The sequence below is a fragment of the Aythya marila genome, assembly GCF_965140915.1.
Source record: "Aythya marila genome assembly, chromosome: 5".
In the NCBI taxonomy this organism is placed as follows: Eukaryota; Metazoa; Chordata; class Aves; order Anseriformes; family Anatidae; genus Aythya; species Aythya marila.
Genome location: NC_139046.1, coordinates 33,247,206 through 33,274,054, shown reverse-complemented (window position 1 = coordinate 33,274,054; position 26,849 = coordinate 33,247,206). Strand labels below are relative to the sequence as shown.

The 26,849-nt window shown below is 41.1% G+C and overlaps 1 protein-coding gene across 3 annotated transcripts in view; it reads left to right on the top strand.

Annotated features, from left to right (window-relative positions):
• The window catches only part of RPAP1 (RNA polymerase II associated protein 1), a 41,576-nt gene extending 14,830 nt beyond the window's left edge, over nt 1-26,746 (top strand). For 2 of the 3 annotated variants that reach the window (XM_082761826.1, XM_082761825.1), the window contains exons 8-25: nt 1,469-1,584; nt 2,027-2,125; nt 2,589-2,690; nt 4,239-4,406; nt 6,739-6,921; nt 8,470-8,604; nt 8,774-8,953; nt 11,613-11,770; nt 13,086-13,265; nt 14,095-14,296; nt 16,184-16,293; nt 17,724-17,919; nt 18,869-19,018; nt 19,492-19,634; nt 20,796-21,600; nt 23,155-23,331; nt 24,132-24,188; nt 24,968-26,746. In XM_082761826.1, the coding sequence (XP_082617952.1) occupies nt 1,469-1,584; nt 2,027-2,125; nt 2,589-2,690; nt 4,239-4,406; nt 6,739-6,921; nt 8,470-8,604; nt 8,774-8,953; nt 11,613-11,770; nt 13,086-13,265; nt 14,095-14,296; nt 16,184-16,293; nt 17,724-17,919; nt 18,869-19,018; nt 19,492-19,634; nt 20,796-21,600; nt 23,155-23,331; nt 24,132-24,188; nt 24,968-25,123 (3,317 nt within the window). In that variant the 3' untranslated portion in view covers nt 25,124-26,746. Of the gene's footprint in view, nt 1-1,468; nt 1,585-2,026; nt 2,126-2,588; nt 2,691-4,238; nt 4,407-6,738; nt 6,922-8,469; nt 8,605-8,773; nt 8,954-11,612; nt 11,771-13,085; nt 13,266-14,094; nt 14,297-16,183; nt 16,294-17,723; nt 17,920-18,868; nt 19,019-19,491; nt 19,635-20,795; nt 21,601-23,154; nt 23,332-24,131; nt 24,189-24,967 lie in introns of those variants that run through there. The other variant, XM_082761827.1, reaches the window with a different exon arrangement.
• Nucleotides 26,747-26,849: the final 103 nt, after the last annotated feature.

Sequence of the window (26,849 nt, the reverse complement as noted above, 5' to 3'; positions counted from 1 at the left end):
TGACCCAGGTGCAGCACCCTGCACTTGTACTTGTTGAACCTCATTAGGTTCACGTGAGCCTGTCTCAAGCCTGTCCAGGTCCCTTTGGATGGCGTCCCTTCCTTCTGTTGTGTCAGCTGCACCACTCAGCTTGGTGGTTTCTGCACACTTGCTGAGGGTGCACTCGATCCCACTGTCTGTATCATAAAGAAAATAAACAGCACCAGTCCCAGGACAGACCCCTGAGGGACACCATGTGTCAGCAGCAGCCACCTGAATGTAGAGCTGGTGACAGCTGTGGATGCGGCCATCCACCCAGTTCCCTATCTGAATGGTCCACAGTTCAGATCCATCTCTCTCCAATTCAGAGATTTCCTTGCAACAGAAGACCAGAGCACTAGGATTAATAGCTGCAGTGCAAATTAATTTGGGGCTTGTTTTGCTGCAGTAGGAATGATGATCCTGCTTTTCATGCCCTCAGTCTGCCTGTTTCTGTCCACATGTGATTTCTCTTGAGATAGCAAAGACTTAGTTCATTCTTCTCACAGCAGTATGGGATGGTTTCCTACTAGCAAAGCACTACCTTTGCTGGTTTTTAGATAACTCCCAATTAAATCTCTCCTGTCCCTTCACTTGGGAGATCCTTCCACATGCTGATCTGTCTCTTTCCTAGGGCAATTCTTGTGATGACAAGCATAAATGTCTTGTTTCTCAAATTGTTCTGGTCAAAGCTCCTTAACAAGTTAAATCAGTAGTTTCTTTAGTGCTTGCACCTCTGAAATTCTTGTTCAACTGCTCAGTTTCCCCACTGAGCTGTTTCTCAGGCAAGCTGTGTAAATTTTCACTTGTTCTGTGTTTTTTTTTTTTTTTTTTTTTTTTTCCCCTCCCAAGCTGATCTCCTCAAGTCTTTAGAGAGAGACGCAGAATGAAGAGCAGTATTGGAGGTGCTGTGGAAGCATGAGTATTAGCACCGGTGCTCCCGCTGGTGCATCTAGGCTGACTTTGTACTGGCATCTTTAAAACCATGCTTCACAACAGAGCAGTAATTTGCCTGGAGCTACTTGCATTACTACTTCTTTTGAATCATTTCACATCTCCCCTAACACTCCCTTCCTTGAATGATATTCATTTGCTTTCTTCAAAGTAGGACTGATATTATTTTCTGCCCTGGTTCTGATCACTTTGCTTAATTTGTATCCTGACTTCAGTTTTCCACCAAATTAGCAGTCTGTTAATTTCATTACAGTGCTGTTTACTTCCTTTTCTAGCTCTCCTGGAAGATGAAAACAGCTTTAAATCTTTGATATTTATGCATCAGCCAACAGTCAGGTTGAAAATTGTTTTCTTATTTTACATGAATACTATATTTGATGCAGCCAAATCAGGTTTTTAAGCCAAATAGTTTGGCAAAGAGGGAGTAGTATTTTCTTAATCTTTGCTTCAAATGTAAGGCTCCTTTTTTTTCTTTTTCTTTCTTTTTCCCCCAAAGATGATGATCTGCCTGTGAAGCCGAAGAAGGAATGGATCCACATGGACAATGTGGAATTTGAGAAGCTGGAGTGGATGAAAGATTTGCCTTCACCCCGACAGAAGAAAACTAAAAAGGTTTAAAAGCAGAAACCGATTTTTCATGTTCTTGAGGTGTCTGGTTCATGTTTCTCAGCAATAACAGTTCTGAAGGTTTCATAAACCACTCCTCTGGTTACTTAATCTGAGAGATTTTTGTAAGAATGAGAGGTCACTTAGTCTTTTTCATGAGGTGGGATGATACATGCTCTCTTTAGTCTGCAGTGCTCAAGAGAGCTACAAAGTGAGAGTCTAGCAACTGTCATCTGTGATGAAACAGGTCTGAAATCTAAGAAAAAAAAAAGGAAAGAAAATTGAGTGAACTTTTTTTTTTCTAAAAAGAATTTGAGGTCTGATCTGGGGAGTTGGAGGTGTCACTTTCCAGAATTTGATTTAAGAAGTGGAATTTTAAATGGTGAATAGAGTACAATGCACTAGAAATAATCCTTCTCTCTCCCCCCGCACCCTTCCTTTATATTAGGGAATGCAAGCTCGATTCAGCTTAAAGGGAGACTTGATTCCTGCAGACGCTGATTTGCCTACTCATCTAGGCCTGCATCACCATGGAGAAGAGGCAGAGGTAGGTGTAATGAAGCAGAAAGGAAGGAGCACACCCATTTCCATTTTCTGTGTTTAATTTGTCAGATTCCTTTTGTGTCAATGCTTTTTAGTGACAAAACCCTCAGGAAAGCGTGGATGTATGGTTTCCTTTTGAAACAAGCTCCTGAAGAGAAGTTGGGTGTGCTTGCATTAACTTGCGTTGTGCATTTTTTTGTTAACTCCATTAGTACTTTTTGTCTTTAACGCCATCTGTGGTGTGGAGAAAAAGGTGCACGCACTTTCTTTTCTTAAGAAGTAGTTTTCTTCCATATGTAATCCATCAGAATCTGTTCCACGATTGATGTGAAACAGCAAACAACATTGAGTTGCAATTTGTCTCCTGTTAGGCACTATTTTACAGCCCATCTTACTTTATTTTAAGGGGCCTGTTTTTGCCTATAGTAGTTTTTGTTTTTGTTTTGTTCTTTTCCTTCCCTGTTTAGAGGGCTGGTTATTCTCTCCAAGAGCTCTTTCATTTATCTCGCAGCCAAGTTATTCAACAGAGGACGCTGGCTCTACAGGTTTTGGGTCGTATTGTTCAAAAGGTAAGCCACTTTCCATGGAACTTCTTCCCATAATTCAGATTTGCAGTGGATCAGGGTCCATGTTCTCTGGTGCTAGTTGTTTGCTTTCTTTTATTTAATGAAGGTGAGCAAAATCAATTGCAGAGCATTCTTTTTACCCTGAGGATCTTGCTGTTAGAAAACCTACAGTGTTGGCAGATAAACCGAGTTTCAGGTTTCTCTGCGGAGAGTTGCTTTCAGATGTTGCTCAGCAGCAGTGCTGAAATTTCAATTCCTTGTTTCTTTGAACACAAGTTGTTTTTTTGGGGTTACTTCTGTGATAAAAGCTATCCTTGGCAATGACCCTTTCATTTTTGTTGCCAGAACCAGCTACATGATGTGCTTGTTCTGTAGGTGGTGAGAATGAACCAGCCTACTCTTACAGTGACGGGCATAAAGCAGAGTGAATATTTACTTCCATGCACCTTCCCACTTAACGCTCTTGGGGGAAGTACTAACCTTTCCTCCAACAGCAGTGGAGGCAGAGAAGAAACAGTATGGTTTTGAGAAGAAAGGTGGGGCAGAACAGGATGAAGTCGTGAGATGGGTCCAGACTTCAGAAAGATGGGTTCAGACTTCTCTGGACTAAGGAATTGGAGTTATGCCTCTCTATAGGATGAAAGGAAGAGAAAATAAAGAACAGTTTTTCTTAAAACCTCTTCTGTGGGAAACAGCTGACTCGCTTCCTTGATTATTATTATTATTATTATGGTTGTGGACTACTCAGAGAAGGTAGCCCAAGACTGACCTAAGCAGAAGAGGATTTCTTGTCCTCTAAACCAGATGGGAAGTATGCCACCAAGTTGCTGAAATATCATTGGAATATGAAATTATTCAATTAGAACACTTCTTTTTTCCTGTGTTGGCCCTTGAGTCACAGAATTGTAAGTGGGAAGAGATGTTTGTAGCATGCTAAACAGGGTGGGCATTCTGGTGGATTCCTGTTCCGCTCTTGGGAGCGTGCGACCCTCCCTACCCGTGTGCAGAGAGGAAGAGTAAGCACAATGCAAAAACAGGAGCCATTCATCAGTAGGTAATGCTCCCTAGAAAGGCTCTCTATTCTGTCGTGTACATTTATGAGTACTTACCAATTTGTGTTACCTTGCTGCATAGCAAGGCCCTGGACTGTGGGAAGTTTGTATCAGTCAGTGATGTCCTACGGTAAGGTTGCATGGAAGACTCCTAACTCTGTAGTGATAACAGCTGGTGGTCAGAATGTGGCTCAGGTGCCCAGTTTCATAGTATCTACACAGAGTTTACTGCACTGCTGGCTTTGTAGGTCTTTCAGGATCTCTGAGGTCCTACGCATTTTGTCTGCCTTTTCATATCACTGCACTGAACTGGGTGATACAAAAATTACCTGTCCCAGTAGGTAGTTCTGAAGTTCCCTTGGAGAACAGCCAGCAGAGCAGCCTGTTGTGCTGACTGCATGCAGTTTAGCTGCTTTGCAATTGCAATTTGCAATGGGAAGAGGCAAACATGCAAAATATCAAGAGCTTTAACACCGGCTCTGTATGGTGTACTTTTCAGGCTAGGGCTGGGGAGTTTGCATCATCCTTGAAGGGCAGTATTCTGCGTCTGCTGCTTGATGCTGGATTTCTCTTCTTGCTGCGCTTCTCGCTAGACGATGCAGTGGATAATGTCATGGCAGCATCTGTTGGCGCTCTCCGGGCTCTACTGGTGTCACTCGATGATGAGGTGAGAAAATCATTACGTGCTCCACTTTGTTTTCATACTAAACTTTTTACAGGAATCAGAATGAAAAGTCGTGGTAAGTAGTTTCAAAGTCTTGCTGGATGGGTTAGCTCAACTGTCAGTAGAACACTATTGCTGTGCTTTGTGACAGACAAGAGGGTGTGTTATCCAAGTCTGAGCCATTCAGTCATCTGTTGTGTTTGAATTAGCTCTGCCTATGATTAAACTCAGTGCGGCTGCTGAGGGATTTTCTCTTCCGTTTTGACACCCTTACAATCTAGATCATGTCACTACTAATGAAAGTGTACAATTTAGTCTTGTTATTTTTATTTGTAATATGGCCTCTTATGTTGTCGGCTTCTTTGTGTAGTTTTCCTGCTTCTGAACAGATTAGTGACTAAATATTCTCCCTGCTTTCCCTCATGCCTCACAGTAGTACTGTTCTCTTTCCCACTCATTGTCCATTATTTGTTGTTCTCTCATACTTTTCTTTCACTGATAAATACCTTATTTTCCCTTCTTATGGATTTTATTTTCTCCATGATGCTTGTTCGCTTGTTCGGAAGTTGAAACTTCTTTTGGATGTTCAGAGATACCGGACAGCTCTGAGCAGCAAGATTAAAATGTTTTCCTGGTTGGACAGAAGCAGATCATTATGAACAGAGCAGGTTATGGCCTGTGTTTCAAGTTCCTTTCATGAGAGCTACTTCTGTCATGCTGGAAAGGGACTGATGTTAGAGAAGAGTGGTTAGATCTCAAGAAGTCCACCGTAACATCTCCATTCCATCAGAGCTATCCCTAGTGGAAAGGCAAGGGAAATGAAGGATTGGGTAGCTTTCTCCACCTCTTGCTCTTTTTCTAAGTTATCAGCATAATGGTGTTCTGTTAGTTGAGTGCTGCCCACCTGTGTTAGGTGATTAATGCTATAAAACATCTTCTTAATGTGACTTTTTTTTTTCTGACATTACTCTGGCTTACATATGTCTGCAATGCTGTGATTCTAAGATCAAAACTTGTGGTTTGATGTCTTGTGTAAGTGGGAATTGCTAAATCTCTTCATGCCAAAAGCAGCACTGTAAGTGTCGTCTCAGTGTATTTTCCTGTTTGGAGGGTCCTTCCTAGAGTCTCATGCTGCTGAATTTCAAAAGGACCTCGATGAAGTGGCAGGGTTGGAAGTCTAGCCTGCTGCTTCAGATTTTGTAAGACAAAACTGGATTTATCCCTGCTGTACACACAGAAGAACAAAATGTATAAATATTGTACTACCAAAATGGTTTGTTCATTCATCAGTGTCTATAGGAAGCACCTTCTTCTTTGTTTCCTTTGAAGACCAGAGTCAGATACTGTGTTTTTCCTTCTCTTGCTGGAATGAAGATTATAGGACAAAGTTGGTATTCCAGGTGGGCCTATAGCCTCGTACAGTAAAGACAGGCCTCTTCTGATCATATCACTCACTCACTCACTCACCAACTTTATTTCATGTTGCTTTTTATTTTTTTTTAACGTCTGATAATAACTTGCACTTTAATTTGATAATTTTCAAAAAGGACTCAAGGTTCAGTTCAAGTCTACCACTTTTTTCTGACTAATGTGGTAGTTATTTCTGATTGCTGCTTCAAGAAATGGAAATTTAAAGCAGTTACTAAGTAGTGCAAGGATCAATTTAAATTGTCTTTTATATTCTAAAACATTTTGGGGGAAGTAGGTCTGTGGGCACAATCTCCTCTCCAAAGAATCGAAAGCTGCAGTATACTGCAGTATTGCCATAGAACTTGGGAGTATTTGATGCTGTCGTTGGTTGTGAACAAAAATGTTTTTTTTCCTTTGCTGAAGCTGGTGGTCATTCAACAGAAAGCTAGACAAGCATGAACAAACATGTTGGGTAGTGTTTATTTTAACATAACAATTTTTCCATAGCCATTCTGTTATTTGTGACCTGAGTTCCACACAGGTCCAGAAATGGGAATAGAGCCAAGAAATGCCAAATTCCAGTTTAATTTCTAGACCCCTCAGTGGTTATTTTATTTAGTTTTTATCTTAAATGTTTTCCACTTAAGCTGCATTTCTGTTCCCTGTCTAGTGAATTTAATTTACCTCACAGTAATTGCTTTTCATGGTTTCCCAAGTGTCTGTAGGTCATAGGTTAAAAATCACTTCCCTGAAAAAGCATTTCATCCCACTTGTATGTGCTTAGAGTACCTTTACTGTGTTCTCTTTTCCTGGGGTTAGGTGGAAATCAGTAAAGCATTCTTGATTTGATCTTTTTTTTTTTTTTTTTTGTCTTCCATGATATATCTTTGTGTGAGAATTTTGTGTGCTTTTACTCTCCTTATAGAAATATCTCGATTGGACTTTCTCATGGTACCAAGGGATGGCTGCATTCCCCTTTGTCCCCAACAATGAGGAGGAAGAAGAGGAGGAAGAGGAAGAATTAACTGGAACAGAGAAATCTCAGAATAAAAAACTAAAGGATGAAAACAAGCCAGATCCAGATGTGGCCCGATATGATGTTGTAAAGGTAAGCACAGAGCTAGGTCTCAAATCTTTTTAGGAAAATAGTCTCTGCATGGTAGTTAGGCATGCTGTTGAAATGTGTTCCCTTCTGTGTATGCTACTAATGTTCCAAACAAAACTGTTTTTTTAAACTTGCTGAAAGATTGCATGCAGACATGATTTTCAAGCTCATTTACTTGAGCTAAAAGTGAAATGGCTGTAGCCACAATTGAAGTGTCTATATGTGCTGTTGTAAAGTTAAGCAGGAGCATTGCAGATGGGTAGATCTGAATTAGATAGATTTGTACAATGACATTCCCTTTTGTGTTTGACATAAGGTGGCTACTTATTGTTTCCCTAATATTGTTTTTCATGTTTGCCTCTCTCAGAGAAAAAAAAAAAAAAAGTTGTAACATTTAGAAGGAATTCTACATATATTTAAACCCAATCCCACATCTCTGATATGAGATCTAACAATATTAATCTGTCATCTCAAACCCAATCCTGGGGGAGCTGATGCAATTCTCTTGCCTGCAGCAGTTGCTAATGTCTGTGATCACATCACTTAATCCGTGTGCTTTAGCCTGTATCCGAATGGCACTTGCTTATAAACTCACTGGGCAATTGAATTACTGTACTTGGGCATCTGGTCTCAGTTAGTGACTTCATGATTTCAGATCTGTTCTACTATGTTACGCTGTTTAAAAGGCTTAATAAAAGAGGTGTAGATAACGATGAGGTTAGTTTGTCATTCTGGAAACAGTTACATGGTGCAGCATAAAATACATTAACTTCTCCCAAGTGGCCTGAACTCAGAAGAGATTTGGGATCAAATTCTGCCCTGTTCCAGCTGTTGTGAAATCCATTTCACATCTGCTAATTGTTACAACCCAATTACCCCACATGTTGGAAAAATAATATTGAAACTAGCAGCTGAATTCATTCAAGCCTAGAACCACAACCTTGCCTGACTGCAACTCTTTTTAAAAAATACCAGTTCTATGAACTCAGGTGGTATGCCTTTTCCTGGAACTAGGAATGCATAACAATGTCACTTACACTGAAGATCTGTTTCCTAGCACAGTCACTGATCATGGCCTTCTGCTCTGTGAACCATACAAAATCACATCATCTATCTGCATCTTTCTCTTCCTACTGCAAAATAGGAATTGGTGTCTGTTTTCTGCTTCTTTCAGCTTTCTCTGATGTAACAGAGACTATCAGCACTAAAGACAGAATACTGCATTAGATGGAGGTGGTGGCTAGCAAAAATGAATCAAAGAGCAAGAAAACCCTTTTCAGCCACATTATGTTTTTGTACTCCTTTATAGGGGAGGTACTCACTGTTACTTGCAGTCTCATACTCTGGAAAACAGAAGTATCCAAAAACCCTGCTGGTGGTCTTATTCAGTCCAAAAGTTCTCCCTGTTGCCCCACTGGTGATTTTGATACTTTCTGCAGAAGATTTAATTTAGTCTGCTTTTCCCTTCCAGCAACCGTTCAGTGAGCTTCTCCGCTGTTCAGAGAGCTACCATTAGGAGTATAACAGATATTTAATTTCTTTCCCTTTTAGGGACTTTTGAAGACACGGATCCAGCACCGCCTGAGGTACATTCTTGAGGTGGTACGACCTGTTCCAACAGTAGTCCTGGATATCCTGCACATCCTTACCCATATAGCGAGGCATTCCTCTGAAGCATGCAGCCAGGTAAATTTCCCATTGTACAGGAGTTCCGGAATGGTAAGGAAAGGTTTAAAAAAGGGAAAAAAGCACACAAAGCTATGGCAAGGAGTTAGACAAACCTTGGTGTTCTGTATGTCTTGCTGCTGGAATTGTATTTCTTTAGTTGTTTGTGTTGCTTGTTATTTCTCTGCAGCTGCTTGACTGTCCTCGGTTGATTGACACCATTGTCAGGGAATTTATCCCTACTCAGTGGGATCCTCATGTGGCTGAACCGGGGTGTTTACTCACCAGTCTCCATGGAGTTGCTTGCTCCGCTGCTATGAAGTTCATCAGAGTATTGGCATCTGGAGGCAGAAATGCAACAGCTAGGCTGGTGAGTGATTCTTACAAGAGCTTTTCTGATGGCAGCTGCTGTTGTTCTCTGTGCCTTGCTTCTTAAGTAAAGATAGACAATTCATTGGAGGTGACTGAGCTGAAGGTCTTGATTCAGGCCTGATGAATACATGTGAAACTGGGAGAGATTGTGTCAGGATTCCTGTTGCAGTCCCACTCTGTGGTAAAGAGAAGCAGTAGGGCCACTAAGTTGGTTAGGGAATTGAAGCATCTGATATACAGGGAACAGCTGAGAGCGCTGTAATTGTTTAGGATTGGCAAGAAAAAGTTCAGGTTGTAGTATGTTTTGTCATTGTGTGTGATGTTTTACATGGGAGGGACCGAGGAAAACAGAGCAAAACTCTTACCCTTTCAGTGGATATACTGATGAGTAGCAATGGGCACAAGTTGAAATAAGGGCATTCCAGATACACATAAGATTTTTTTTCTACCGTGGAGGTGGTCAAACACTTGAATGAGTTGCCCAGAGAGGCTGTGGACTTCCTATCCTTGAAGAAATTCAAAACTCTACTGGACCCAGCTCTGAACAACCTTCTCAAGCTGACTCTGCTCTAAGCAGGGAGGACTGGACTAGGCAATTGACAGAAGCTCTTTCTGACCAACAACTAATCTGTGGCTCTATGAGCCTATGAATATACACTTGCCTATGGTTAAAGCACAGCGTAGCTCTTAACAGCACCATCTCTGCTCCTTTGGATTTGTTCTGCCAGTTGCAGGCAAACCTTAGAAATCTTGGAAGACAGAGTGTGAGCTGGAATAAAGAAGCTGAAATAATCATTGTGAAGAAGGTGCATGTGTATGTTTGGAAGGAGTTGCTGACAGTGTTGCAATAATGCTATCTTCTGTTACGTGCCAGTAGAGGAGCTGTCTCAAGCTTGTATCTACTTTTTTGTTCTGTGTAGTGCAGCTGTGCAAAACCAAATAGCACAGCTGAGTGATGCTGATCGATAGCAGATGCTTAGAGCACACGTTGGCACATAGTGCTCTGTCCTCTCCCGTGTCCTGGCAGCTTAGGACTTCATAAGCCAGAGATCTAATTTGTATCCTTGTCTTTTACGGCCCTGGTTGAACTTTTCCTGCCATGAATTTCTCTTAATAACTCTGAGGTAATTTATCAGTATTTCCAACCCCTCTTAGCTACTTCTGGATGGGTTTTCCACTTCAGAGATAATTGTGTTCACTCATATAGGTCATCACACTAGTGCTATAAATACACAAGATCTACCCAGAGCGGCACACATTACAGAGCAATGAGCACCTCTTAGGGTTGTTAGTTCAGTATTTTTAATAGCATCTAATAAATTACCATACAGGAAATTGCTAGCATCAGCACGAGAGTACTAATTTGTGCTACAAGATATATAGAATAATATGCTGATAACAGATAGTGGGATATTTAAGGGCTGCAGGTGGTGGTAGGAACATAATAGAAAATCTCTAAATTTTACTCTTCCGTGCTTTGTGTACTCCAGCTGTTTCAAGGTATGCAAAAAATGTTTACAAGGTTCCTACTACTCAGGCTTTGGTTCTGTTGTGCTCCTGTATGTCTCACTGCATGCACTTGAACATGGGAATTGAAGGTAATCAAAACCCAAATCAATACTGTCAATGTAGGAATTTATTTTACCGAGCAACAAAATTCTTCCATCTTCCTCCTCTGAAAGTAAATATAACTTTGCCCTCTGTTCTGTAGGAGGGGTGTCAAAATTCATAGTTTGATTCATCAGCTCCTTTGCTTTCCTACTGGTGTGCAGTGATTTCCCTACAAGATGGCTCTAAAGCATTTGAATTTTAAATTATCTATAATATGTCATTGTGTTGTGAAAAAGACATTGTCAACTCATTTGTTTAGACAGAGCACACACAAGCTTTTGTATGTGTGGGAGAAGGAAAGAGAAGCTCTTTTTTATGGTTAAGCAAAAATACCCAGTTGTTGGGGAGGATAAAAATTATTTCTAGAGAACTTCAGATGAGTCATATCATGTTTAATTCAGTACTAAAATAACCTGAGAACATTTTCAAGGCACCAAAATTCCATAATTGTATAAAAGTAATAGGCAGGAAGGTACCCTTTTCATGAAATAAACAGAATCATAGAAAGATTCAGGTTGTACGACCTCTGAAAGCCATTAAGTGTGACCTTCTAAGAAAAATGTAAGCATCTATTCAGTATTTTTGTATACAGTGTCTTCATAAGATAAATCTCTGTGTAATCTTGACTAATAGAGTTCTGCTTATGACTAGTTAAAGAAGGATAATTATATATTTTAAAAGTCAATTGAAAGCTGCAGAGAGCATCTAAAACAAGAGTGTGTGTGGGCTAGACAAACCTCCGCCAGGAGTGATTTAAGTGTGCTTGATCTGTGTAAGGAACAGATTAGGTAATACCTAGACATCCCTCCCAGGAATACTTCTATCTTAATAGCCATTAACCATTTGTTGACTCTTTGTAATACGCTCCCTAAGATTACAGATGCTAAAGACAGATTTGAACAGCGTGAAGGGAGCTTAGAATAGTTCAATGCACCAACAAATCTATAGGTTTCACTGCATCTTAATGAGTGTCATGATGCATGGGAGTGAAGCCTGTTATTCCTTTGTCATTTTTGTTCTTTTTCCTGTTTTTTATTTGTTTTCAGCTTAACAAGTTTGAAATGAAGAACCGATTAATTCGATTTATAGCTGAAGATCCACAGGATCTGCTTCTGCCAAAGGAAGAAGCCATCAGGCTAAGCACTGAAGCCTTCCGGCTGTGGGCTGTGGCTGCTGGCTATGGTCAGGCCTGTGATATCTACAGGTACAGTCCAAAGCTGGAGGAATGGGAACAGTGGGGTGGAGTCACAAAAGGAAATGGACATCCTGTTCCAGAGGGAGTGAATTTGGGATCTCTAGGATCACTTGCTACTTCCTTCAAGGGAGTTTTACCTCCCTTTCTTTGGTCTCCTGCAGTAAAACTCAATTTCTAAAGCTATTCATACTATTTTCTTATCTTTTTCTTTCTCTCCCTTATCTCCCACATTTAATCATAGGTAATCTCTTACTTCTCTGTACTGTGGGAGGGCACCTGAACTTTTTAGGGCTACATCTTTTTTGCCCTGGCAGGCATGAATAATCTGTGTTTGCATAACATCAAGACACAGTGAGTGCAGCACACCCAGCATTGAATCTGATGAGCTAAGGGCAATGTGAGCAGCAGTCACCAGCATGCATGCTAAGTGAAGCAGACTAATGCCAGCAAACTGCAGTCTGCGTTGACTCTCAGTTCAGTATAAAATTAAAGTTCTTGTACTTGACCTTCAAGGTCTGCACTGAGGTAAGTCTGACCTATCTCAAGCATTGAATCTTCTTCATGTAATTACACTGACTTGAAACCACAGATAAGCCTGTGGAGTCACCCTGAAAAGGAGTAAAGAGGAAGCCAGGAGTACGTGTCAGAAGGGAGGTTCTGTCTTTGCAACAGCATTTTATGTTCTCCAGCCCCATCATCTGTCTTGGTTAATAGAAAAAAAAAAGTATATAATTTTTAACGTGGTAAATAATGCTGAGGAAAGAGAAGCAGCAGAAGATTCCTTAAATTTGCATGATTATAACCAAAGACACTTTGAGCATTTGAGAACTAGAGAAACAAGAGTAAAATAACATTTTTCAAGAGTTGCTCACAATGCTTGGAGGCAAGGTAGGTTCCATTCAGTCGAGTTGGGAATGACAGAAGTCCTTCTCTGTCATCTTTTTCCCATGTCTGTTTATTTTTATTATGTTGGTGGTGTTTGTTCTCATCATCTTATCTTAGTAATCCTTATAAACTTGGGATGGGAGGGTGCATAGAAGATAGAGCTGGGAGCTTGCTATGGCATGCAAAGAAAGTTCAAGAAGCAATGGGCACAAATTGAAATACAAGGAATTTTATTTCTCAGTAGGAAAAAGTTTTCTTATACTTTTAAGGTGTTCACACTGGAACAGATTGCTCAAAAACATTGTGGATTCTGCATCCTTGAAAATACTCAAAACCCAGCTACGCATGTTCCTAGGCAAACTTGCTTGAACAGGGAGTTTGACTGCAGATGATCTGTAGATCTCCATTCCAATATCATTTATTCTGTGATTCTTCCTAGGGATCTCTACCCTGTGCTGGTGAGGATACTTCAGTCCCTGCCTGAATTGCTCAGCTCTTGCCGTGAGAAGAACCCAGTGCGTGAGTTGTCTGTCCAGCGAGCTACTGCAGTGATTACTCTGCTGATGCACGTGACACAAACAGCAGGCTGCACGGTGGAGCTGCAGGCCAAGCTGAGCAGGTAGCCCCTCTGTCACAACTGCCGTTTGTCTGAGCAGTTGGTGTCCCGTATTACTTCTCTTTGGTTAGGAGACCTGGCTGTTCACTTCTGTTTCTTTGTTTTGGGGTGGTGTATCGTCCCACGTGTGAATCCCTTCATGCCAGAGTGTGTTCCCTTTGACGTGAGGTCAGAAGGGGGTATCTAGATTGGTAGACAGCTGGATGCCTGCTAGCCTGATGAGAGGGAGGAGTGAAGATGTGCATTTAGCAGTGGGTTACAAGGGCGCTGTTAGCAAAATGCACTGCTGAATTGAGCCAGGAAACTCCTCTAACTTACCCTTTGGGAAAAAGAAAAACCTCTGAGGTTTGGAGGAAAGAACCTCTTTGCAGAGACCAAGGTGGGTCAGAATAGAGAGAAGTTGGCAGTGGATTTGGTTTTGGTATATGTCAAAGCAGTAGAAGTTGCTGAAGACACAAGTACATTTTCTGGTCCAAAGCAAGAAACGCTGGACTATTTTAACGAAAACTGGATACTGGGGTAACATGTCCAGTAAATCTAGAGCATAACTTAAGGACAAAATATTACAGATGAAGAAACTTTTGCTATAGTTAGTAGATTCTGCATTTGACCTTTCTGCCTAGAGTGGTTTGGTTTGGTCTGCGGGAATGTGCAAATACGTTTTTCCCCTAGTGGTTGTCATTAGGCTTCTGTTTTCTGGGCTACATGGAACTGGAAATCTTACTATGATGTTTTGATCAAATAATTTATTATTTATGATCAAATGATGTTTTGGAGAGAATTGTTTTTTGAGAGATTTTCACTATCCTGTCATTATTCTGTTGTGTTTCAGCAATAGTTCAGAAGGTAGTGATCAGATTCCGCCTCCTCCAGTAGCGTGGAATCAAGTGTCAGGCTTACACCCTTTCATTGAAACCGGTCTGAAAAAAATCCTGCAGGAGATATCCCAGACAGAAACTTGGCAAACTCTCCAGCCTCTGACCACAACTTATATGATCTACCTGGGAGTTTATTACAGGGCTTGCAGCCAACAGGTAAGGCCTGAAATATATAGGCTGTCTTTTAATCTCACCGGCATCAGTTTGTATATTGCCACTAAAAACCTAAAAAAAAGAAAGAAAGGCATTGAAGAACATTAAATGAGGACTGGATTTTGTTTACCACACCTCATATCTAGAGTGGGTGGCATTTAGGGTCAAACGAATTTGCTGATCCTTCAGATTAACAATGCAAAATATCACTGTTGTCATTTCTTCCTTTGGGCTTGGAGTCTCAATCAAAGTATGTGGTCATACTCTGACTGTTTAGATTTACTGCAGAAAACCATAGCATACAGCAAATATGACCTAATACAGTTTGGCAGTCCTTTCTTTCTGTGGGCTAAATTAAGCTGAATGTTTTTGCATTTGTTATGGTCTGAGAGCTTACATGTGGACAGTTACTGCAATAACCTGGTTGGAAGATTGAGCGCTGAGGATCATACCGTATGAACTTTGGATAAGAGGCAATAAAGATAAATTTATTTGCTGCCCCACTGACATTCTAAGTCAAATTTTGTAACCCAGTCACTGTATATGACCATCTTCTAAACTGAGTTTTCTGAAGGTTATACATCAAAGGTTATACATCAGTGTGTTGTTTTATGCTTATCTTAAAGCTATCTCAAAGATTCATGTTCTGAAGATAAGTGCAAGTTTTTTCTTTACTGCCCAACTGATGTGCACAGGTTCTGACCTGGGAGAGCTGTCTTCAAGGTGTGGGGATAATTTAATGCCCATAGTTATCCAGACATCTGCAACTCTTCTGAAATTTGCCCCAAACAATTGAATTTGCTTGCCATGGCTGGCGTGGAAACTGCTAGGATCTTTAAAAGCTATCTTCAATGCCCCAAAGGTCATTCGCACCTTTCACCTGCTGTCGTTAGGTTATGAGTGTTAGGGAACCAGGATGACTATTTAAAGAGATTAGTATTCCTTTTTAACCTTAATAGATATACCAGAAGAGTCGATGCCTAAATAATTCTTAGATCTTTGAACTATACCATAAGAATTTTTATTTCCATTAAAAAAAAAAATGTAATCATCCATCTGTGTTTAGCTGGTCTGATTTGAAAAATCAAACATGCTACATACAATTTATTTTTATTTTTAATGGGCTAGGGAAAAAAAATCAACCTGTATGGTAACTAGACTCGTGAATATTGGGACCTCAGAATATTTTTGTTAGACTACCAAGAACTGAGGTTAACATTTTCATTTAGGTTTTTCTGACTGGTTTCTGGAGGGAGTTTTCACCTAGGGAAAATCAGATTTTGTTATGGAAATTAGTATCTCTGTATCCTAAAGCAGCATACTAATGAAGGGAAAGTAGAGTAAAAAATTGCCAGCAAGTTCCTTCAACCTGGAATATTGCTTACTAGGGTCGGAAGAATTCGTATGGTTCTCTAAAAGCCACAGATCCTCCCCTATGCAGTGTTCATCCACAGCCATGTCTTGATGGGTAGGTCAAATGTACTTTATACAGTTGATTTTTTTTCAAGACCCTCATGATGCCACTCTGCTTTCTCAAGGTAGTTCTGATCACCTTCGTGTTTTCTTCAAGTTAAATGGGAAGATCAGCACATAGATAGTATGGGGAGGGTGGGGTTAGCCACTTAGGGCAAGTTTTCATTTAGGAAATCTCACTCCCTTACTTCCAGCTAAATAAGAATTCTCTATGATGCATTTAATACTTGAGTACTGAGGACACCTTGAGGTGCCAGCTCTCGGCTTCCACACCTTGAGTGGTGAGGCCAGCTCTAACCTGTAGCAGTACCAGTATGTAGATGATAACTTGTCTCAAAGAGGTAATTAACAAAAGAAAGAGAAGTTAAATCAGCCTGTCTTTTTCTGCTTTCTCCTGTTTTCCCATGTTTTATGCAGCCATCAGTCAATCCAATTGACTGCTTAGAAGAACTGGAACGTTTGACGTCTGAGGTGCTACAGCCCCTTCTCAGCCAGCCAGCCATACACAGCATGTGGGATTTACTCAGGTAAAATCATTCCATTGCTAAGAAACAGTTGCCTGAAGCTAAGGGAGTCTCATTGCTATACTATGTAAGGGAGCCCTTTGTACTGCGTGGTCAGGAATGGACAAAGCTCAGTGGTTCAGGGACTGAGAATCCACTTACAGCAAAGAAATTCTCTAACGTTGGCCTAGAATATATAAAAGCACAGTTCTGCTTCAAATACTTCCCCCCCTCCCATTTATTTACCCTGTACCTAAGTGCCCTGTGTGCCCAACTGACAGTTGGGTGAATTAGAGTGTAGTAGGGCTGTGTCTACTACACCCTGCTCTGTCCTCTCTGCTCATACCAAAAAGCAGGATGGCTACAGAGGTTCTCTAGTTCTTCCTTGCTTACTGGCACTGCTGCAGTGCCTGCATCTCTACCCTTCATGTAGCTGTGTTTTATATTAATTCCAAATCAATGGTAGTCACTCTTGGCTTTGATTCTTCTTTGGTTTCCCTGATTTAAAAACAACAAGAAAATAACATCAGTTTGAGTCCCTCTTATGTTGGTGGGGGAGTACATGTGCAGTTCACACGCTCTATATGATGCTTCTTTTATAAAATAATTCAAGCTCCTGCAGAGTTCCACAGGGGACTTGAAAGCCCCTGCAGGAAAGTGAAAGGCCAGATGACAAACTGTCCTTTCAGACATTTGGGTAACGTGACTTTTCTCGTGGGCTCTGGGGACTCTTGAGCGCTGCAGATATTCTGTCTTTCTGCTGTAGAGGGAGCCTTGCTACCAGCCTGTGAATCAATCCTTTGAGGAGGGGGAACCTGAAAGGTTCCACTTGTAGCCAGGGAAACATCTAGTTGCTTCTAACAATGTCTGATGTGAGGGGCACTTGAAATTTTTGGTTTTAAGTGGCATTTGAATGGTCACCAAACTGTCTGGCCCATGTTCTTTCATGATTGAAAAATCGGAAGCTTCTAGCACCAAAGAGTCCAACACAAGGGGCAGCATTTTTGCAATGTCAGTTTTAGATATAAGATGGCTTTTTGGCTTTGCCTGACGGTTTATTTTTGAATGTCCCAAATGTGTAGGCAGCCTTATTAGTCTGGCTTACGTCCTTGTGGGGAAATGTGTATTTTATATATATATTTTATATATATATATATATATACACACACACACACACACACACACATATATAAGCATATATATATTTATAAATTTATATATTTATAAATTTGTATTTCATATTTTATAAATTTATATTTTATTTAATTTATAAATTTATATATATATATATATATATTTCTTTTTAAACCAAGGGTCCAATGCTTTCAAATGTTTGAAATCAGAGATGTATCAGTGTATCAATATTTCTGTACATCATGTACTATTCAACTGAAGATAAGAATTAAAGATGTGTGCTTTTGATCTGATCTCTCTCTCGTTCTTTGTTCACACAGGCCATGTTCTGCTTTGTGCAATCCTCTGTCCTGTTCCCCGGGACCTGAATCTGTGTTGAGCATCATATCTTTGAGCTGTACTGGAGGCAAACCTCCTTTGAACCTAGTTGGTTCCAAGTCCCCTTTCCCCTTCCTCACTGCCCTCCTGTTTCTCATCAATAGCATCACTCACATTCATAAAGGGCTGATCAGCAAGGTGAGAATAGACTTCTTGGCTATAAATTCTGTGTGAATGGTAGTATACTTGGGAGGGAGGTTAGTGTTTGTGTATTCCCAGGCTTAAGAATGATGTTACTAAGATGATTAAAATAGAATTGTTGTATATTTTTAATTTAAAAGTATTAAAGTACTATAGAGAGAAATACCCCCATTTTCAGAATGGGTGAAACAAGCCTCTGAAAAATATCCTGCCTTTGAACTCAAATATCCAATTGACACTGGGAAGCTGGGATTATAAAGTGAGTGTCAAATGACAAGGAGGCTTAAAGGATGGATTTATGAAGAATATTTAGAAGGGTTTAGCAACTGTTGTTTGGCTAAACAAAATAATTGAGCCTCAGAGGAGGGAAAAGAGGTGGTTGAAGGATATAGAACAAAGGAAAATGGGATAAAAATAAATGAGAGGATGAAAGCTACAGTGGCTGGAAAGGTTTCTTCCCACTTCTTGTTGCCCTGAGTTGTTAGAATAAGAGTGAGTCATGGAAGAGTGCTAACTCTGAAGAGGAAAGGCAGCATCCTAGGGAGATGGAGTACCTAGCATAAGCTTTCTCAGAGCTTTCCTCTGTGATCTTATGTTTAATTAGCTGATCAGTTACTAATAGCAGTATATTGCTAGGTGAGAGAAAAACCTTTTAAGTTGCTGACTTAAAGTCAGCGGTTAAGGTTCCTGGCTTACAAAGCAAAATGGAAAATGTAGGCAGTAACTATTGGTTACCTGAGGTCAGGGGTGGTCATGATGGATGCAGGTGAGCCCCAAGGCAGAAAGGTGGTTATCAGCCCATTTCTAAATGTCTCTCTTGCAGTAGCCAACAGGAGTTCTTATGGGAGAAAGCAAGGGGGGGTAGGCTTCAGAGAGGACTGTTTTACTTTCCTCCATGCATGGACTGTATTAGTAGTGTCTGTCTCTGCTTCTGATTCCGTTATAGTACAGCTCTGTGCTGAGCCTTGGAGGCCTGAAGGATTATCTGCACCAAAGCTGGCAGACTGGACCTCCCTCTGTAACTCCCTCATCTGCGTGGATGCTGCGCCATGAATATCATCTGCAGTACTTTGTGTTGGCGTTGGCTAAGAGAATGGTATTCTGCTGGTCCTTTCATTTCTTTCACCCCAGGAATTGACTTCACCTCGGTTTCTGTAACTCAGTGTGTCAGACTGGCAACTGGCCTTTACATCACAGTTCTTTCACATAGCTGGCTTAGGTGTGGTGACTCTTCTGCTGTCTTGACTGTTCTGCCCCATTAGCAAAGAGCATCTTCACTTTACAGTTGCTGATGTGGGGATTTAGATCCAAAACACTTTGGATGGCAAAATTAAATTTTTGGCTGTCCTTGGGCTAAAGGGAGAACAACTTCTTTAACAGCACACTTGAAAACTGTGTCTGCCTTTCTAGGGCAGTAAGGGGAAGCAGAAAAATGTCCATATGAATGCTGATGGTGCTCATGGTGCCTCAGTTTCTAATTTTCCAGCTGCCTCAGCTGCCCCCATCCTTGTTGATTGCCCTGATGACAAATGCTACAGTGTTTTTACCTGGTGTTTTGTTTCCATACAGGTGGGCACTTGTCCAGATTACAGGCAGCATGCCTCGCTCCATCACTGTGTCGCCCTGGCATTGCTAAGCCGTCTGTTACCAGGGAGCGAGCATCTGGCTTACGAAGTCCTACTGGATCTTGCCTTTAATCCAGAGTTTCTTCCGTAAGCTTTGCATTTTTTGTCCTTCTTTCTGTAATCTGGTACGTGGGAAGATTTGGGAAAGATTAAAAAAGCAGAGGTTGGCACTGGCATTTGGTTATAATTTTTTGCCTTTAATAGGGCTTGTATTCAAACTGTAGATACTCATTGACATATTCTTGAGAATATGACTTGACTTGAGTCATGGAGCTTTCCAGTCAGACCAACAGCGTGGCTGCAGATTTCTTTCCAGCGTAGCCATGCAGAGAAATATGAACACTTTCTTTTGATCTCCTCTGTGGCCAGAGTCCTGTGATTCATGGTAGAATTGATTTTCAGTAAGGTCCAGCATCTACTGTGCTGAGAGTAGTGAGCATACAAAACGCATTGCAACCTGACCTACTCTGAAAAGCTCACTAAGTCTTTCTCTAACCCTTACTATACAATTCCTTACATAAACTTTTGCTGATTTGACAATGATGAAGTACTTGTACTGGAAGAAATCTGAGTATCTCAAATATAAAGCCTTCATGTCTAACCAAGATGGCAGCAGTTTTGGTTCATCCCAGTCACTTTGAAACTTGCCGTGGTGTATCCATATAGGAGGTTGGACAAATACACTGCAAAGAGATACCATACTTCTCCAGAAAAGTTGCCTTTCAAAAGGAAAGCTTTTTTAAATTGTATTTTCTTGCAAATATCTGCTATAGAGGCACTGTTTTGCAAGAATTTGACAAGTAATCAGAGACAATGGTCAGTCTCTGATCTGAAATCATGGCAAATGGGTTTGACAGCACCCCTCCTTCCATTTCAATTTACCAGTCTGTATAGTTGCAACTGCAAGCAGCAAAGCTACTGTAGTGAGAATTGTCTTACTGATTCATCCTCCAAACCAGAATGCTGACATTGTGCAGAGATTTTTAATGCAATACCTTCATGTTTCTAGCTCCAGATATAGTTCTGGGAATTTCCTGTAGATATCAAGGTAGCTGATGCTTTACAGGCACACAGTATTATTATAACTGAATGCTGCAGAAAGTTTTGCAACTGCTGTGTGTACTACTAATCTCCCTGATCCAGGGAGATCATAGAGATGAATTTTTGTGTTGCTCATTTTTTGGCAGTTGGCATGTGTGGTGTTTTTTGTTTGTTTAATTTTAACTGATGTTTATTTCTGTCTTACAGTGAAGGGAAAACTGGAGGGCCAGAAGCAGCTGACTTTTTTGATATCCTGCATCTGGGTACCAGTGCCAAACTGGCACAGCCTGGCTCTGCAGCAGCAGCATCTTCAAAGCCTACACGTGGTGCCCTGCTGAAAGAATCATACCAGAATCTGCCTGTCATCCGCTCCTGCTACCTCTCTCATTTTGTTCACTTGCAGCCTGCCCTTGTGCATTCCCAAGCATCCTACGAAGGACAGAATTACCTCATCCAGTCAATGCTGCTTCCTGAAGTCAAAGGGCCCATCCTTCCTTCAGACTGGCCTTTCTTTCCACTTATCAGCCTCTACAACAAAGTGACTAATGCGGAGACGCGGGGGGCTGTGCTGAACTCTCTCCCACTTGATCTAGTCAACACTGTGACCTGGAACCTTCAGTGGGTCTTGTTGCTGGAAACCTGGCGTGCTAAAACCCTTCAGAGCATCCCTACTGCTGCCAAACTTGCACGACTTACGTGTGTCTTCCTCACAGGTGGTGACCTCTTTCTAGAAGCACCGATCCACTGCTACACAGCTGCCCTTCTCTCTATCTACTGCCAGCCCAAGGCGCTAGACTCCCTAAACTTGGATGCTCCACTCCCTGGTTTGGCTTCCTTCCACGATCTCTATATAAGTTTGCTGGAACAGTTTGAAGGCGTCTCCTTTGGAGATCCACTCTTTGGAGTCTTTGTTCTTCTACCTCTGCAGAAGCGTTTCAATGTTCATCTGCGTCTCTCTGTTTTTGGGGAGCACACAAGCATCCTGCGGGCACTGGGAGTGCCGCTCCAGCAGGTAATCCTGGCTTAGTAGTTACCTGTCACTGCACGTTTCTGAGATACTGGGCTCTTGCGTGTTTCTTCAACCTTGATTTGGGCATCCTCCCAGCACTTCCTCTTCTTCCTCATCCCTCAGCATCCGGTAGAATAGTAATGCTTTCTGTCCTGTGCTCTGCTTGGTCTAGTGATTGAGAAGCTCCTCATTTGTGGCCTCTATGTATGAAGGGCTATTCTGCACCCAATGTTCTTCTGACATACATTACCTTTCCCTTAAGTCTGGTGAGAGCCTTCTCCTGTGCAGTGCATGGGCAAACACTTGTTTTTTCCTCTCATACTGTGTTTCCACAATTGGTTATACTGGAGTTGTGCTTTACTGGGTCACTCACTGAGAAAGTTTGACCTGCCAAGTGCAGGACTGCACTTCTTTTGAATGAGCAGAGCATAAGGCATGGAATTTCTCTTTAAATTCTATGTCTCTTGCAAAATAATAGTTGACACCTGATTTTGCCTAAAGTTTGTTAATACAAAAACAATGTTTCAAAAAAAAAAAAATCAAGCAACTGTGAACCAGCAGTTTACATGAGATCAATGCTTTGCATCACTTGTTTGCGATACCTTTGTTCTGGATATAGTAGCCCTGCAGCCAGCTTTTCTATATCATTATGGCCAGATGAGCCTTTTGTTTCTTAAGCCGAGTAAGCCAAGATACTCTGGCTTGCTTCTTATTATAAAGCTCTCTTGTTGCTTGAAAACAAATTGTGCATTGGAAAATCTGAGCAAAATCATTTGGGGGGGAGGTGTGTTTTCCCTTTCTTTTGTCTTAATGTAAGTTAAATATACCCTAGCGGGCAGGGCAGTAAAAATTTTAGTAGTACAGTCTTCGTAGCCAAAGACTGAAGTTTGGCATAGATGCTATGTTGTCACTGCAGACTTATTGAGTGTAGTCAATGATTGTCTTCAAGTCTTGCAAAGAAGATGCTTCAAAGTGAAATACATAACGCTGGTTCTAGAAAACGTCTGTAAAAACGGAGAAGAACAAAATTTGGATTTCTGGAGAACAGAGAAGCAAACAGAACAAAGTTGTTATTAAAAGCTTTTATGACCTGTTTTTCAAAGCTAGAAGGTGAAGTCAAAATGCTGGAAACTTCATTTAATAGCAATGGTAACTCTGGCATAAATACCTGCTTTCCTTTTCTCACTAAATGCATAGGTCAGTGTAAGCCTCTCTGATGCATTAGCAGGAGATGCTGCTGAAAGCACTTTGTCTCCTCACTTTGAAACACCTCTTCTTACCTGTGCCCAAAAGCAACTATAGTCACTTGACCAGTAAAACACTTCTTCATAAAGATGAAGAGGTCTTGAGGGCACTTTGACAAAGGCACATCACATTAGTCAGTGTGGGTGGCAACAGTTCTGCTCCAACTGGGAGCTGTGCCACTGAGATGCATTGTGGTACACGGGAGTGTGCACCAAAACAACTGGGGAAGGGGACACTAAAATCCTGAACTTCCCCTCACTACTTAGATCCCGACACACAAAGTAATGTTGCTTTTGGGTGATTTTCTTGCAGTTTCCCGTGCCTCTTGAGCGATACACTTCCCCTCCTGAGGATAACCTGAACCTCCTGCGACTCTACTTCCGAACGCTGGTCACTGGCTCACTGCGCCACACCTGGTGCCCTGTTCTTTATGTGGTGGCTGTGGCTCACGTGAACAGCTTTATTTTCTCCCAAGACAGTACAACACAGGTAGGTAATGAATGGCAGAGCCTCAGGGCTGGAAGCTTTGGGTTTTGCACCTGCTCTTCCCAAGAGTCCATTGTGGCTTGTTGGTGAATCACTGACCCAGAGCTTGAAAACAAAGATTGTAAGCACATGTTGAGGACTGTGCAGCTATTTGAGGTCTGAAAGTTGGAATCCACATAGGAGAGAGCAGATGATAGCCATTATTCATTATAAAATAAGAAACTTGTACTAATGGCAGCCAATCCTGTATAAACCTTTAAAGTCAGGAACTGCGGGCTATTGTACAGAAGGAAAGAATGAAGCACAAATGATGGAGCTGATTAGCTCCATAGCCTGTAATAGACTTAGCCTCTGTTCGGGCAATCTTAAGGTGTCATAGAATCATAGAAGGGTTTGGTTAGGAAGGGACCTTAAAGATCATCCAGTTCCAAACCCCCTGCCGTGGGCAGGGAAGCCCCAGCCAACGTGGCCTTGAACACTTCAAGGGATGGGGCACCCTGCTTCAGTGCCTCACCACCTTTTGAGTGAAGAATTTGTTCCTTATATCTAATCTATATCTACCCTCTATCAGTTTAAAGCCATTACCACTTATTCTATCAATACATGTCAGATGGGCTTCAGGTCAGGGGAAGGAGGAAAAGGAGCAGGATCCAAGTGATTGCCACCTCAAGGCTTTTCTGATGGAACAAGCTGCTCTTTGGACCATCATCATAATAAGCAGAGCATCCTTCTAGAGTGCTGCATGGCCTGTGGGCAAAGCTAGTGTTGTACCGTATTAATTTAAGTATGTGTTTTGTTCTTAGGAGGCTGATGCTGCACGGAAAAGCATGTTGCGAAAGACTTGGCTCTTGGTGGATGAGGTAGGGTCCGTAAGGATCAGCGTGTGGTACTGGGGCTTGAGTTTTTCAGGTGTGGTACTCTTACAGACTTAAATTTGTGTTTGAAGTCTGAAATTTGCTTTTGTCTACATTGCTAACTTGAGAATGAGAGATTTGCAGAAGGATTTTAACATGCAGTGGCTATATGGAGTATTATGCAGTTCTTGTTATAATTGAACTCAGTGCACTGCAACACAGATGAATCTCCTGTACTGTATTTCTGAGCCTCTTGCTAGAGCAGTATTTTATCTGGATAGTGAGGGGTGGTTGTAGCACAGCTGTGAACAGGCAGCCAGCAGGGACCTCCCTTAACTCTTAGTTGGATGCTTTCCTCACAAAAGAACAAAACAAATGTGAGGTGTCTGCTTTTCTGCTTTCCGTCCTGCCTTATCATAACAGATCTTGCCAAAGTCTATCACTTCTGTAACAGAGCTGAGTCGTTTGGCCCTTTATGTTTCGTGTCTAGGGTAAATTCTTAGTTCCCTCTCAAAACCCCATTTTGGCATCTGGCAAGAGATCATTGAGAGGGGTTGTTGAGGAGACAGTGGACTTGTGTTCAGAAGTGGAAAACTCATGCAAATCAAGAGAGTTTCTTGGAAGAAACTCACCTTTTACAGCTCTTCTATTGAAGATGATGCAGTTAAATATGTTGGGCATGGTGGAGTTGTATTGTCTGGCAGGTTGCTATCTTGTGTTGGAGATAGGAATGATTAGATTCTTACTTTTAAGACATGCTTAATGATTGCAATTTCTTTCTTCAGACCCTGAAAAAGCACCTTCTCTACTACAGACTGCTGAATGCCGAGAGCCCTTTGGGATTTGACCTTTATGAGCAACTCCCTCCCATGCGACTGAAGTACCTGCAAACGGTGATACAGAAAGAAAACAAGGAGAACACACCAGTGCTAGTCTCATAGCAAAACACTTGTGGAAGAGGAGGGCTCAAGAGAAGAATAGAAGAGCTCAGTTTATGCTTCACTGATGAGACTACGTACAACTTAAACAGTTACAGTGTCTTGCTTGGACACTCTCAGCAAAGTGAAGCACTGGTAGAATGCTCCCAGCCCTGCAGTACAATGCAAACCTCAAGATATGTCAATGTGTGTGTGGCCTCTCCATTATGAATGCCTGGGCATTTTCCCACATTCTCTTTCAGGTTGTTCTACTTCTTCCTGGAGGAGGTAAAAATGTGTCTAAGAGGCACTGGACTGTTGAATAAATTGAAAGAACTGAAAAAGCCATTTTGTTCATTCAGGCTGGAGATTGTGAATTCTCATGACGATGTCTGTCTTCCCCAGATCTTTCCCTTGTTTTTCTTTTAACGTGAGTTTTGAACAGTCCCTTTCCCCTACTGTCCCTGCAAATAAAATGACAGTGCTGCAGGGAAGAAGCTGATCCTGTAAACTTTTTTTTTTTTTTTTTCTTTTCACATACGGTTTTTCCATATATAGGATCATATTCTGACCAGTCACAGATGTATGGAGCCGGATCTCTAAGAAACAATAGCTCCTAATGCAGTTGACATCTTACCTTGTCTGTCTTTTGGATAGTATCTAAACTGCTTTATTTTCTCCCTTATTTGTTTACATATATAACAAGATAAGAAATAATTTATTTGCAGTGAGAATGCTTGTCAGAAACTTCTCCCCCTTAGAGAAAAAAAACGTATCTGCTTGTTTAAGTAGAACATGTATTGATTGTCTTCTGAGAAGAAGGGAATGTAATTTAAATTTTCAAGTAGTATTCCAAAGTTTAGACCTCATTTTAAAAATCTCTTATTTGATTCCCACTTCTACATCCAAATTCTATTTTGCAGCTGCCAACACATGAGCTACAAACGTAGTGTCCTAAAGTGTTCATCACAAATGCCAGGTCAAGCCCAGCATTTACCCTAAGTGTAGTCTCACTGAAGTGGATGTTTAATTTGTATCCAATAGTTTTTGTAGAACTACAGTCAGTCTGACAGACTTCTGTTTCAATATTTTTTATGAATAAAACTTGATAAAGTTATTTATTTTGCTTTGTTCTTATGAACAAATACCTCTGGGAGGTGCAGGGTGATGCCTAGCCTAGAGACATAAGACCCTTTCTACCTTGCAGAAAGTTTTCTAAGTCTACCAGCACCCCCTAAGTTTCCAGAAGATACTGTCTCACCTTTTTTGTCCTCTTACTTCAGATAGGACATAGGTGGAACTGATGTTTCATTTTGATCTTTCTTTTTATTTTTTCCTATTGCAATTTTTGATCTGCAGCTGGGGAAAACTACAAAAGCAGAAAGTGGTCAACAGTCATTTTCCTTGTTGCTAATTATTTTAAAAGTACTTGATGAAAGTAAAAGTTTAATCAAAGGTATTCAAGTTTCTATTCTGTCTAGATGGTGAGAGTCCCAGCAGTTGTCTTTCAAGAACAATGAATGCATGGTAAAAGTTAAGAACTCCTAGCTGGCCATTTAAGAACTGCCTTCATCAAGGACTTCAACTTTTGCTTTTATGACCTACAAAAATCTCTTGTGTAATACAAAATTGAGTTTTTAAATGTATACAGAGTGTAAATAAATGTTTTGATAACTAGTGTATTTTTTTTTTTAACAATGAGAATGCTCTCTATTTAAATCTTTCTTGTCTTTGCATAGTTCTATGTGGA